The sequence below is a fragment of the Quercus lobata genome, chromosome 9, assembly GCF_001633185.2.
Source record: "Quercus lobata isolate SW786 chromosome 9, ValleyOak3.0 Primary Assembly, whole genome shotgun sequence".
Classification (NCBI taxonomy): Eukaryota; Viridiplantae; Streptophyta; class Magnoliopsida; order Fagales; family Fagaceae; genus Quercus; species Quercus lobata.
Genome location: NC_044912.1, coordinates 35008638 through 35023465, shown reverse-complemented (window position 1 = coordinate 35023465; position 14828 = coordinate 35008638). Strand labels below are relative to the sequence as shown.

The following is a 14828-nucleotide window of genomic DNA, read 5'->3' as shown; positions in this document are numbered from 1 at the left end:
ACTGTCTCTAACTTCCTATGGCTATCCTGGATGCTTCTAAGGGTGCCTTCCCATCTCCAAGCTCTTGTCTACAAGTGGGGCATCGGTTTTGTACCCTTGTTTTACAAGTAGAACACAGTTTATGTTCATAATGGCACTACAAAAATATAAAGGCAGTAATCAGCTATTTCGAACCAAACAGAGAACTAAGAAAAACATAAGTTACTTCATATAAAGAAAACCTTGACTTTTCCAAAATTGAATGCTATGATCAGAATATACAGCAACTAGAGTACGCTCTTAAAAACAAGATTGGTGAAGTTAGACAACTTTTCAGCACTACCAAATGCGATCTTAAGAACACTAGGAAACAAACTCATCAAAGGCACTACAAATTCAAAAGCAATGCAAATTCCATAGAATACCCAATTCATGTTTCTTCCTAAACAACTAAGCATACTCATCTTTTCTTTTTTAATAATTCTAACTTCACTTGGAAACAAACTCATCAAAAGCAATACAAATTCCATATATATATATATATATATATCACTGAACTTTTTATTTTTTATTTTTATAATGAATTAGTAAACTTCATTTACAAAACCAAACTGTACACAAAAAAGTTTCCATAGGCCAACATAGCAACAGGAACAATTACAGCTTGCCCAAACTAAGTAACCAAAACAGCATTAATGGAGGTTGTGTATCCTTCTTTCTTAGTTTGTTTTAGATTGTCAACAAGTTTGCCAAAGAAAGTTTGAACTGCAGCTAGTGATAGACCAATTTGCCAAAGAAATTTGGTTTTGCATGGTGACTAAAGCTAGTCAGATCTTGTAGGCTTCCTTCCAAACCCATGTTTTGTTTATCAATACAAAATTCACCTTGGCCTCAGATCAAGTTGCTTGTGGTACTTGTATCATATATCACCCTAGCAAACAATTTTTCTGTTCTCTTTTATCATTCTAATCACCTAAGAACACTCGAACTTCACTAGGAAACAAACTCATCAAAAGCACCACAAATTCAAAAGCAATGCAAATTCCATAGAATACCCAATTCATGTTTCTTCCTAAACAACTAAGCATACTCGTCTTTTCTTTTTTTATAATTCTAATCGACTAGGAAGATTCTGTAACTTCACTCAGAAACAAACTCATTAAAAGCAATACAAATTCCATAGAATACCCAATTCATGTATCTCCCCAAACAATTTAGCAAGCATATACTTCACTCTTCACTCAGAAACAAACCCATGAAAAACATCATACACTCAAAAGCCATATAAATTTCATATCATTCCCAATGCATGTCTCTTCCTAGACAACTCAGCAAGTATAAACTTCACTCATCACTCTTAAACAAGCCCACTCAAAAGCAATACAAATTCCATTGAAGGGAGAAGGGAGATTTAAAATTTTGAACTCTAGATATTTTTGTTTGAAATTTCAAGAGATGTTAAATAGTTAAGTTATAAGACTCACTACAAAAAACGCGGGTTTTAGGCCGCGTTTTTTTAAGCTGCGTTTGCAAAAACGTGGCTATAGACGAGCTAAAGCCACATTTTTAAAAAACGCATCTTAAAGAAACAACAAAGGCCACGTTCTAAACATGCGGCCATAGAACGCGTCTAAAGTCGCGTTTTCTTTAGCTATAGCCGCATTTTTGGGGGTGGAGCTATGGCCGCGTTTAAAACACGCAGCTAAAGGACTTGCGTATTTCTTTTTCTTTTCTTTTTTAATCTTAACTATGCCTGCATTTAAAAAACGTGGCTCTAGCTTGCCTAAAGCTATGTTTTATAGACGCAGCTTTAAATTTGGTCTGTAGCCGCATGTATAAAACACGGCTTTAGATTTTCCTATAGCCGTAGGTTAAAAACACAATTTTAGGCTTTCTATAAATACTATTGGGTCAAACAGATTGGAACCTATAAACCCACTGATCAAAAATCCACAAAACCCAGCAACCTAAACCACCACAACACCACCACCATAGCCACCAACAAATCGGAACCCATAAACCCATTGATTGAAAATCCATAAAACCCAGCAACCCAAACCACCATAGCCACCAAAAGATTAGAACCCATAAACCCATTGGTCGGAAACCCTTAAAACCCAGCAACCTAAACCACCACTACACCACCACCGCACGCTCAATTCTCAACCACCACCACACAGGCATGCTGTCAGTTGTTACTCTCTCTCTATGCTCTCTTCTTTTTAGATAGTTTAAGTCAGGGAAGAAGAAGAGAGGAGGAGAAGAAAAGAACAGAGAGAGAGAGAGAGAGAGAGAGAGAGAGAGAGAGAGAGGAAAGAGAGAGAGAGAGAGAGAGAACAGAGAAATAATATTATTTTTTAAGAAATGAAGAGAGAGAATGAATTTTTTTAATAACTTTGGAGCTATGTTTTGGTAGTTTATTTTAGTTTTGATGCTAAAAGTTTTAGTTTTAGCACCATCAATGGAGCTTGCATTTTGTTGTTTGTGGTTCTAAAAATAACTTGTTAAACATCATTGTGAATGCTGTAAGAGCATTATTAGAGCATCAGCATTGAACAATGCTAATGCTAAATATTAGGAGAATTTGGCATTTTAAGCCTTAAAGTGTTCTACATCAGGGAATGTTAAACACAGGTATTGCAAATTTTTTTGCAATACTGCTACAGTACAATTCTAAGATAAAATTTTACTGTAGCAGTATTGTAAAAAAAAAAATATATATATATATATATTTTTTTAATCAACTTTCCCCGACATTTCTCTCTCCTCTCCCATAATTTATGTTCTCTTCTCTCTCTTCCTTCTCTCTTTCTCATCTGCTCTCTCCTCTCTTCAAACCCAAACATCATCCACCTCCCAACATCTCACAGTGGTTCATTTTTTCTGGTGGGTTGCGATATGGCGGGTTCTGTGGCTGTTTTTATTTTTATTTTTTTTTGGCTGTGACCGGTGCTTAATGGAAGTGGTGGGTATGGCTGAGGTGAGTTGTGGGTCACGGAGATCGGAGTGGGCCACGGCGTGGGTCACGGAGATCGGAGATCGGAGAGGCTGAAGTGGGTTGTGGGTATGGCTGAAGTGGGTCACGGCATGGGTCACGGAGATCGGAGATCGGAGTGGGCTGAAGTGGGTTGTGGGTATGGCTAAAGTGGGTCACGGTGTGGGTCACGGAGATCGGAGATTGGAGATCGGAGTGGACTGAAGTGGGCTGTGGGTATGTGGGTCACGGAGATCGGAGATTGGAGATCGGAGTAGGCTGAAGTGGGTTGTGGGTATGGCTGAAGTGGGTCACGGCATGGGTCACGGAGATCGAAGATCGGAGTGGGTTGAAGTGGGTTGTGGTATGGCTGAAGTGGGTCACGGCAGTGAGGCTGGGTTTCTGTTGGCGAGTCTGGTGTTGCTGGATTTCTGTTGTGACGCTGGTTTTTTTTTTTTTTTTTTAATATGGGATTTTTGTTCCGGTGGGATTTTAGAGGAACTCCTTTGTACATATCGCTAGAATCAGTTAATCACAATGAGTACGAATCGCCGGTAGATATTTGGGCTTGCTGAGTTGTGGTTGTAGTGAGAATATTTTTATATTGTTTTTATTTTACTTTATATTATTTTAATGTGTAGTATGGTAAAATAGAATTTTAGGATGCTGAAGGATTTGTAAAATGGTATGGTATAAGTAACAAAGTGGCTTTTTGAGATGGTAAAATAGAATATGATAGAATTCTTTGATGCTGATGCTCTTATTGGTAGTTCTAAAAAACCATATTGCAATTTTTATAACCACCAACTACAAAATTAAGGTTGCATTGGTAAAGTCAAAGTCAAAAAATTTGGCTTCTCAGCTACAATGCACAGCCAAAGATGGTTGTGCACTATAGCTTAAAGGTAAAAAAAAAAAATATATATATATATATATATATTATCTCATGTTGCGTTCACACTAGTCAAAATACTTTAATATTTTCTTTTCTTTTCTTTTTTCTTCATTCTATGCCCCTCTTTGTCTCTCAATCTTCCTATATTGTCTCAGTTTTCCTCTTCTCTCTTCTTCTCAATTTTTTTTTTTCTTCTCAATTTTTTTCTCTCTTTCTTCTCAAAATTTTCTCTACTGTGTGAGGGTCTCTTCTTTTGCAATGTGGGTATGGGTGTGGGTGTGGGTGTGGTGGGTCATCAACTTTATGGGTTATGCCATGGGGGTGGGTGATCGAGTTCGTGGGTGTGGTGGGTGGGTCATGCCTTGCGGTTTGTGGTTTTTGGCTGATTTGGGGTTGCTAGGTTTGGTGTTGCTGGGTTTGTGTTTGTGTTTGTGTTGGTGATGGTGGTGGTGGTGTTGCTGTGAGTGCTTGAAGACAGTGAAGAATAGAGAAAAAAATAATAAATATATGAATTTTTATTATAGTAAATATAATATTTTATTGTGATATTTATGTTATTTTATTGCATTGAAAGTTAAAATAAAACCACTGATGTTGGGTATTTTGTAAAGTGGGAATGTAAAAATAAATAAAGTTGTTTTTGGTGGAGCCAAATAGCTAAAATTATAGCTCCACTAATGTGAATGTTCTAAGGAGGTCTTATATTGATGCACCCAAAAAGTATGAAATTGTGAAAATTTATGAGATTATATAGGATTATAAATATTATTATTTTAAATTATATATATATATATATATGCATTGGCGACTCCAGGAATTTTTCCCAAGGTATTCCTAAATTTTTTTTTTTTAGTTGAAAGATCCAAAGGCCAAAGCCATCATCAAGTAGATGAATCTTGGGTACGTGGTTTTTTTATCAAATATTTGTCCATAATTCTAGTAAAAGAATAAACAATAAACTATAAGTTAATTTGAAATATTAATAAAATTATTAATTATTATTGTTTAGTTGTTTCATTAATTTGTTTGTCTTTTATAAACTATAATTTGTTATATTATTGTTTCATTAATTATAAAATTATTAATTATTATTTAGCCTAACATAATTTAATTTGTTTATCTTTTATAATATATTGATTAATTAAATTATTAATTATTGTTTATTAGTTGCTTCCCTTAATTAATTATTGATTAATTAAATTATTGTTTATTAGTTGCACCATGTGCATTTACTTCCCCCAATTCAAATTCCTCACCCGACCCCATGTGATATGCCCATCCACCCCCACCTCACTCAACAGACAATGAGACAAACCCCATCACAAGAGCCAACTGTCAATCAGAAAATTTCACAATCACAAATCACAATAAAACAATTAATTGTATCTCACCAAGTCTCACCAACACCAACACACACTAACACCAACGGATAAAGCCAAAAAGAAAAAGTCAAGAACAGGGCCAAAATATTAATAAAGTTAAAGCTAAGCTAAGCCAATCACACTTATTCAAAAGAATCAAATAAATTATTAAAGTTAACTGTTAAAGTCTTAAAAGAATAAAGAGAGAGCCATTTCAGATTTCACTTCATTTTAATTTTTCAAATAAAGAGAGAGAGAGAGACTGAGAGAGTCAGAGAGGAAAAAAAAAAAAAAAGAGAGAGAAATTATGAAATACCTTGAGGGAGCACTAGAGCAAGTCAAGCAACAGGTGACGAAGCAAGCCGAGCGACGAGCGAAGGGCGACGAAGCAAGCCGAGCGATGAGCGAAAAGCGACGGAGCAAGCGACGTGATCGAGCCGAGTGACGAGCGACGTGACCGATCGGCGATCTCCGATCCGATCTAGTGAGCAATCTCCGATGCCTGAATCCCGATGCGATGTGCTCTGGACTAGAGCTCGAGTTGTGTTGGCTGACCGATCTCTGATGCGGTGATGCCCGATCCGTCTGTTGGCTTGTGTTGCAGTGTTGGCTACGTTGCTCTATTGACGTTTTTGTCTCTAGGTTTGCTTTAGTGATATCTGATTAGTGATTTGAGGTTTCTAATTTAGCGATTTGCAGTGTATATTGGATTTTGGTTTTTTTTTTTTTTTTTTGAGAATCTGTGGGTTTGCTTTTTTGTTTTCCATCTGTTGGGCTGTTTTTTTGTTTAGATTGGGTTTGCTTTATGTTTAGGATTGATGTTGGGTTTTTTTGTGGGCTTGCTCTGTTACAATTTTTTTTTTTCAGATTTTAATTCAAAATTTTTTGGGTTTTTTTTTTTTTTTTTCTTGAAAGTAGAACAAATAATTTTATTTTATTTTTTTAATTTGAGAGTGTTCCTCATTTTCTTAAGCGTGTTCCTCATTTTTTTTAAGGATAAACAAATAAAATTTTTTTAATTATTATATATAAATTTTTTTTTTTCTAGTCAAAGTGTTCCTGGGAATACCTTGACTCTAACGTGGCGTCGCTACTGTATATATGTATATATGTATGTATGTAAGTAACTTTTATAAACAAATATTTGTATAAAATTACACTTAAATATTTATATATAAGTGTAAGGAACGACACAAACAAATTTTAGTATAAAGACAGATCGGAACACAGTGGATGAAAAATGGGTTTCTAAAATAGAATGTCACTTCAAAGCCATCTTTTTGGCCAGGAATGTGTCCTTCAATGTCACGTCTTTTGTGAAGTAAATAGCATAGCAAATTAACTAGTAAAGAGATTGATTTTCATTGATCTCTCTATATATTTAGATTGATTTTCATTGATCAGGCAATCAACAAGAAGATACTCTCTCTTCACTATGGCGAACTCAGTGCACAAATCTTAACTGTGGATGTTTACTTATCAAAAAAAAAAAACTAGTAAAGAGAGGATGGAGCACCAATACAAATTCAAAGAATATATTAAATGTCCAAATTTTTTATTTGTGTAAAATATGTGTAGATATTTTGCAACTAGACACTTCTTACAAGTGGCCAATAGACAATACTTATAACAATGTCAATGCCCCTTCGATAATAAATAAAATCCTCTGTTTTATCACCAAAAAAAAAAAAAAAAAAAGATTGTACAAGAACTCTTTCTGCCGCCTAAAGTCAAATCAATATCATATTAATAGATAACAATACAGCTCGCGGTCCATGTGGTGGATAGTTTTATTAACGAATCTTTGCACGAGGCAAAGCAAGATTGCGAGATGGAAAAACAAAAAACAAAACAAAACAAAATTTACAACTACTAATGGTAGTGGGACAATACTAATAGTACGTTTGAATATAATTTATTTTTGTTAAAATTAAAACTACTGTAACAAAATAATTTTTAAATATGTGAATTATGGAACCCATAAACAGTATATGAACAATATATAAACAGTACATAAACAGTATATTTTGTCTCCTACACAATAAATACATGTGATTTTACTGTTTACATGCTAAAAAACAAAAAAAAAAAGAAAGAGAGAGAGAAGCTGAAGACGTGAACGGGGATCCGCGTTGCTCACTAAGCACTCTATTCTTATATCGATAACCCTATGAAAGAAAGGACATTTTTTTTTTTTTTTTCTGAATGAAAGGACATTATTTTGCTCCATAAATGTAGAGATATTGTATAACACGACAAATCCATATTGTGCATACATAGAGACACCCTAAACATGTCGTCGTAAATCGCGTCACTGACCCTGACCCTGACCCTGACCCTGACCCAACTCTCACTTAGCTACTACAATATTATACATATAGCCAACCACATCTCACAATTCACAAATTCTAAGTACCATGGTGATAGCTGAATCTGAAACCATGAAATCCCAGTCCCACGTTGCAGTTCTCGCAAGTCCAGGCATGGGCCACATTATACCGCTATTCGAGCTAGCTAAACGCCTTGTCGTCCACCATGGTATCCATGTAAGCTTCCTCAACATCACCACCGAAGCTTCTGCAGCACAAAACCAACTACTCCACTCACCAACTCTCCCTCCAAACCTCAAAGTTATTGACCTCCCACTTGCTGATATTTCAGCTCTAGTCACTGAGGACACTCTGGTCGTTGCTAGACTTTGTATCAATGTACAAGAGAGCCTCAAGCCCTTAAAGTCAATCCTCATAGATCTCGGCAAGCCACAAGCTCTTATCGTTGATTTGTTCAGTACCCAAGCTTTTGACATCTGCAATGAGCTTTCTATTCCTACCTACACTTTCTTCACTGCCTCAACTGCTTTCCTTGCTTTCTCTTTGTATCTTCCTACACTGGACTGTGAAGTGGAGTGCGAGTTCGTTGACCTTCCTGAACCGGTTCAGATCCCGGGTTGCACTCCGATACGAACCGAGGACTTGCTAGACCAGGTCCGGAATAGGAAGATTGATGAGTACAACTGGGTCCTGTACCATTTCAGCCGTTTGACAATGGTGACAGGGATTTTCTTGAATTCGTGGGAGGATTTTGAACCAGCTTCGCTTAGAGCAATAAGAGAGCACCCTCTCTATAAGCAAATAAACACACCACCGGTTCACCCAGTTGGGCCGCTTATCAAAGAGGACGAGCCATTGACTGAGTCGGGTGCAGAGTGTGTGGCATGGCTAGATAAACAACCAATGGATTCGGTTCTTTTCGTTACACTTGGTAGTGGAGGGACTTTAACAACTGCGCAGCTTACAGAGTTGGCATGGGGTTTGGAACTCAGTCAACAACGATTTATCTTAGTGGCACGTAAGCCAACCGATGGGAATACCTCAGGTACATTTTTCAACGTGGGTGGTGATGTTAATGATCCAAAGGCATATTTGCCTGAAGGGTTTTTAGAGAGAACCAAAGGGGTGGGGCTGGTGGTTCAGTCTTGGGCACCACAAGTGGCGGTTCTCCGCCACCAATCAACCGGTGCATTTTTGTCTCACTGTGGGTGGAACTCTACACTAGAGAGCATCACACATGGTGTGCCGATGATAGCTTGGCCACTTTATGCAGAGCAGAGAATGAATGCAACAATGCTCATGGAAGAAGTTGGTGTTGCTGTTAAGCCAATGGTGGGAAAGGTAAAAGATGTGGTCGAAAGGGTGGAAATAGAGAGAGTGGTGAGGATGATCATGGAGGGTGAGGAAGGGAAGGCAATGAGGTGTAAAGCCAGAGAGCTAAAACACAGTGCAGTTAAAGGTTTGAACTTTGGTGGATCATCTAAGGAATCACTTTCTCGTGTGGTCAAAGAATGGAAGTGTGATAAAATCTAATTGGGATAATTTAGGCTTCACCTTTGATTTCCAACATGTCGGTGTTTGTTTTTAAGTACCATTATAATTCAGATTCTCCCAACGTGTACTGTACAATCTCCCCATTCCATACACCATATCAGAAACAATCCTTTGAGTGATCTCAAAGTATTGGATTGTTGCCCCTAGGAAGATTCATTTGCTGATTTGCCAATGGGTGTCATTTGAATTGAATTCCATTTATCGATTTGCACTACTTAAAAAGTTGTGAAAGCATGTGTGATGTAAAATAATTGTATTTTATTCACTTTAAGTTTGATTTCTTTAATATAAAAATCAGTTGAATATCGTACAAAAATATTTTATTGAGAAAAAAAAATCCATTTAAATAAAATTTTTATGGAAAAAAGAAAAAAAATAATCAATATTTTAACAGTTTTTTTTTTTTTTCTCATAAAAGTAATATCAAAACTTTCTTAAAATAAATTGTTAACCATTACTTTAAAGGCATCTGTTAGTATAATCCATATTTTTTGTGCAATTAGACTATGGTAGCATTGAATTTATTTCCTTCTCGTTTGTCATTTGCCTCAAAGTAGAGTAGACTGAATATTTTAATCTCAAATATCCTTACTTGATATTCTGCACATAAGTAACACAGTTAGAATAACTTAGCCTGAATATCTTTATTTCACATTTCTTACTTTGTCATGATCCCTGAACCAGCTAACGGTATGTTACTTATTGCACCTTGACGAAAGTTCTCTTTGTTAATTCATTACTATAGAATCCATAATCCATATTCCTTAAGCACAGAGTCAGATGGCACCTTCAAGACCTTTTCAAGGCAAGGGCAAGACATAACCTTGAAGTGAGATTTTATATCAAACTAACAAATTCCATGAAAAGTAAACACATAACAAAATAATAATTTGTTAGAATCTTTTTTTTTGAGGCTTCCATAATTTGTTAGAATCTGAATATATATTGATTCGTTGTAAAACAAATATACTTTAAATCTCACGTAGTAAAATGCAACCTTCAAATTGTTACTCAATTGAAGATGTTTTACCCCCCTCAATAGGGCTTCACATATATAGTCAATACTCAATACTTTGATTCTTAAAATAAAAATCAAGAAAATCAAAAATGATGAAAATACTGTAAGAGTCATCACCGGCTCTAGCATTAGGCAGGTGATAATTTCTTTAATCATTTTATATGTACGACTACAGGCGAGGTGTGAAGAAAATGTGAAGAATAGTAGTATAATATAATTACGTGGAGATGGAATGCCAAAGGAATAAGAGTTGCTTTTGTTGAGTCTTCTTCTTCCTTTGAATTCAACAATTGCAACTTTTAGCATAGCTTTATTTTGTTCCCTAGGTGATAGGCTATAAATGCCTTGCATCCCTTACTGTCAAAATAGTGTAGGAACGGCTTCAATGAGAACTTCTTTACCTCCCATAGAAAGCCGTCCTCACTTACACCATGGGTTGTTTCCTATTACCAAAGAGACTATGTGATGAGCTTGAAGGCATGATGCCTAATTTTTGGTACATGGGGGCAGCATCAACAAGAGAAAAAAATTGCCTAGATTGCTTGGAAAAAGATGTGCAAGTCCAAACTCCATGGGAGAATAGGGTTCCAAAACCTCCAGGCTTTCAACTTGGCCATGTTAGCCAAGCAAGCATGAAGGATTCTCACAAGTCCAAACTCTCTGATTGCAAGAATTTACAAAGCCAAATATTTTCTATCTTCAAACATTCTTAGTGCCAAAATTAGTAGCAACCCATCCTACGCTTGACGTAGCATTCATAGCAGCCTTAAGGTGATCCGCAAAGGCAAAAGATGGCAAAAGATAGCATTCTAGGAAGACAAATGGCTCCCAATCCCCATAACATACAAGGTTATCAATCCTGCACGCATCTTTGATGACTTCCCTATGGTATCTGCTCTCATTGATCAAGACACTAAACGCTAGAAAACTAGCCTAGTTAAAGAACCTTTCTCCCATTCAAGGCAGACACCATCCTAAACATCCCACTTAGCTACTCTCTCCTTGAGGACAATCTAATTTGGACTAGAAATAAGAGGGGGGAATTTCCTGTCAAGAGTGCCTTGTTGCTCTTCCAATTGTTAAAACCAACCATGAAGGTGAAAGTTCCTTTGGTGACCCTCAAACTCCCTTATGGAAGAAAATGTGGCTTCTCAACCTTCTAGCAAAGATCAGAATTTTTGCTTGGTGTGCATGCATGAATGGCCTCCCCACAATGCAAAATCTAAGGACTCGAGGCATCAATACAGATGGTTGTTGCCCCATGTGTGACCAATGCTCCGAAAACACTACACATGCCCTCTTTGCCTGTAATATCCCAAATTAGTTTGGAGTAATTGGTTAGATTGCCATGTCAATCTAGAAGCTGGCCAAATTGACATATCAGACTTGTCTTTACAAATCATCGGCCATGGCTCTTCCCATGACCTTGAGACTCTCTTTGTCACTGCTTGGTCCATCTGATACAATCAGAATCAAGTGGTGTATGAATCCACCTCCCTCCTCCCGGGTCAAATATGGTACTCTACTATGAGATTGGCTAAGGACTACAAAGGTGCTCTTTTATCCACAATACAGCAACAAAGCAGCCAGACCACTCACTAGATAGCACCCCCACCTGGATTCCATAAAATAAATGTGATTCCATAAAATAAATGTTGACGGAGCAACAAATCTTGATGGTAGGCCATCCTGCATTGGAGTGATTATCCGTGACTTCAATGGACACATTACCGCTGCAATGAGCAAAATTCTCCCAACTCACTATCCACCTGACACGGCTGAAGCTTTAGCACTAGAAAATGGTATCATCCTTGCTCAAGAGATGATTCTCTCTCATGCCATATTTGAATCAAATTCCCTATCCATTGTACAATCTGTCAATGCAAGGTCTACTGATGGAACACTTGGCCACATCTTCAATGGAATCCTTAGCTCACTTATTTTGTCCTTCAGCAACCGGAACCTTCATCATTTGAAAAGGAAACACAACAGAGCAGCCAATGAACTTGCTCAGCTTGCAAAGCCTGCAGAAAACACCCTGGTCTGGAAAGGAACCATGCCTCCACTGCCTCACTCCCTACTCTATCCAGACCCTCCATAAGTTTTGTAATAGTTCATGAGTTTCCTTATGCTCTTCTCTATTGCATTTCTTTTCTCCTTGTTGAATTAATGAAAGCTTCCTTTCAAAAAAAAAATAGTGTAGGATAGTCTTTGCCTGAATCTCTTTAGAGCATGAGCACTAGCATTCGGTGATGCAAAAAAAAAAAAAAAAAAAAAAAAAAAAAAAAAAAAAAAAAAAAAACACGCACACATATTTTACATCTTCAGACATCACTTTGTCTATTTTATTAACTCATTTTACAACTCTCACAACATTTCAGTTTTTATTTTTACATATAATTCAATAAAATAATACTTCCTCTGTCCCAATTTGTTTGTCATGTTTGAAAAGTCAAACTTTTTAAAAGAACATTATTTATTGTCTTGTCTGCCTTATATAAATATAAAAATTTACAAAACTACCCTTAAATAAATTTATCAAATTTTTTAAAAAAGAATTATTCTTAATGTGACAACTAAAAGGGTGCCTCAATTAAATTGATTTTTTAAATATTTGTTAGTTTTCTTTTCAAATAGTTTTGAAAATAAGGCAGGAGTATAATAAGAACATTAGTAAATTAATGACTTTTATTTTTAGAAACAAGAAAATATTTTGGGACATCCCAAAATGGAATAGAGGACAAACTAACTAAAATGGAGGGAGTATAAACTACCCTATCAACTCATTCTCTCTCTTCTCTCCCATCTCTCTCTTCCATCTTTTTTGTACTTTTTACCGTGAATAGTGGGTTGTATATATACAACCATTTAGAGCATTCACATCAATGCTCTCAAAAAAATTAGCATTTAGCATATCAAAAAGTCACTTTATCTATTTTAACATCTTACTTTACAATACACCCAACATCAAAAGTTTTATTTTTACATTCATCTCATTAAAATAATATAAACAACTTATTAAAATAAAATAAAACATTCCTACAAAAATTCATAGCAACTAGCCATCAATCCTATTCACCACCACCAACACCACCGTGGTAGCCACAACCCAATTAATAGCATTTTTAGCATTTTAACATTCTTGATGTGAATGCTCTTACAATTCATGGTTGCTAAAAAATTTGTAGCAACCCAATCCCAAGTGAAACTCAATTTAAGCGAGTGTGTTGCTAAAATAGCAACTAGGGGCGTTTACACCCCCCAAATGCTAATGCTTACGTATTGAGGGTGTAAAAAGTAAAACTCTCGGTTGCTATTTTAGTAATTCACCTGCTCAAATTGAGCTTTATCTGAGTGTGGGTTGCTAAAAAATTTTAGCAACCATGAACAGTAAGTTTGTAGAGCAGTAGCATCTAGGAATGCCAAAAAAAAAAAAAAAAAAAAAAACTATTTTGCATTCTCATATAACACTTTATCTATTTTACCATCCCATTTCACAACTCACCCGTCATCCAAGTTTTTATTTGTCACACTCCAAATCCAATTATAAAGATAGGCACGTGACAACAACCGCACGCTTATAAAGTAAGCACTCTACAAGTGTGCAAGACCTTTTTAACAACTAAAATTTATCCTCAAAAATTATATTAAATAAATCCAAAATACCTCAAAAATTTCTTTATGAATAGTTCTCCAATAATTCAAATGGAACAAAATCCAAACCTCGTGTATATAATGCCAATTGGCCAAAAGATATAAGACTATTACAAGACCATCTAATCCCAAAATCACTAAACTTCTTTCATGCTCACAACACAATAGCAAAACTCCTAAAGTAAGCACGTGACAACAACTACACGCTTATAAAGTAAGCACCCTACAAGTGTGTAAGATTTTTTTAGCAACTAAAATTTATCCTCAAAAATTATATTAAATAAATCTAAAATGCCTCAACGATTTTTTTATGAATAGTTCTCCAATAATTCAAATGGAACAAAATCCAAACCTCGTGTATATAATGCCAATTGGCCAAAAGATATAAGACTATTACAAGATCATCTAATCCCAAAATCACTAAACTTCTTTCATGCTCAACACAATAACAAAACTCCTAAAACTTGCTACTCTTCACAGTCTGAAATTGGAGGGGAAAAGGGGGAGTGAGTTGACAACTTAATAAATAACCAAAGTCCTAATAAGTTCTATCAAGCAAATAGATCTGTAAAATAATAAGTTGTACGTAGATCAAATATTTTAATCTTACAAATATATCATAGATGGATTAGAAAATAATCAGTTTTCCATATATCAGAGTTATAATTTACAATAAGTTCCAAAAACACATAAGCAATTTCGAAGACTTAAAACAGTTCAAATATTCAAACATAATTCATTTTCTTAACAATCTTTATGACTATGGTCACGCTATATCCTCGTGACTAAGTATCAGATTCAGATGAAACTAGTTCCGTGCTAATATATATCCCCCATTAGCTGGGTCCAAAAACACAATAGGCTTATGATGCCCCAGATAGAACTAATTTCAATACCAATGTCCATTGGCTGGGTATCAGAGTACCAATGAATAACTCCCATTGTCTGGGTATCAAAGTCAAATACATAGTCAGATTGTCCAAAATCATATATATCAAATCATAGTTCCAAAAAATATATATCTCATTCAAATACATATATAAAATTATTTATTCAATAATAA

The 14828-nt window shown here is 35.7% G+C and overlaps 1 protein-coding gene across 1 annotated transcript; it reads left to right on the top strand.

Annotated features, from left to right (window-relative positions):
* Positions 1 to 7568: 7568 nt before the first annotated feature.
* LOC115958861 (anthocyanidin 3-O-glucosyltransferase 5-like) lies at positions 7569 to 9072 on the top strand. Its single transcript, XM_031077107.1, has one exon. The coding sequence runs from the start codon at positions 7627 to 7629 to the stop codon at positions 9070 to 9072; it is 1446 nt and encodes a 481-aa protein (XP_030932967.1). The 5' UTR covers positions 7569 to 7626.
* Positions 9073 to 14828: the final 5756 nt, after the last annotated feature.

What these genes read in the sequence shown, in the direction of transcription:
- LOC115958861 (XM_031077107.1), top strand. Translation starts at nt 7,627, where the DNA reads ATGGTGATAGCTGAATCTGAAACCATGAAATCCCAGTCCCACGTTGCA.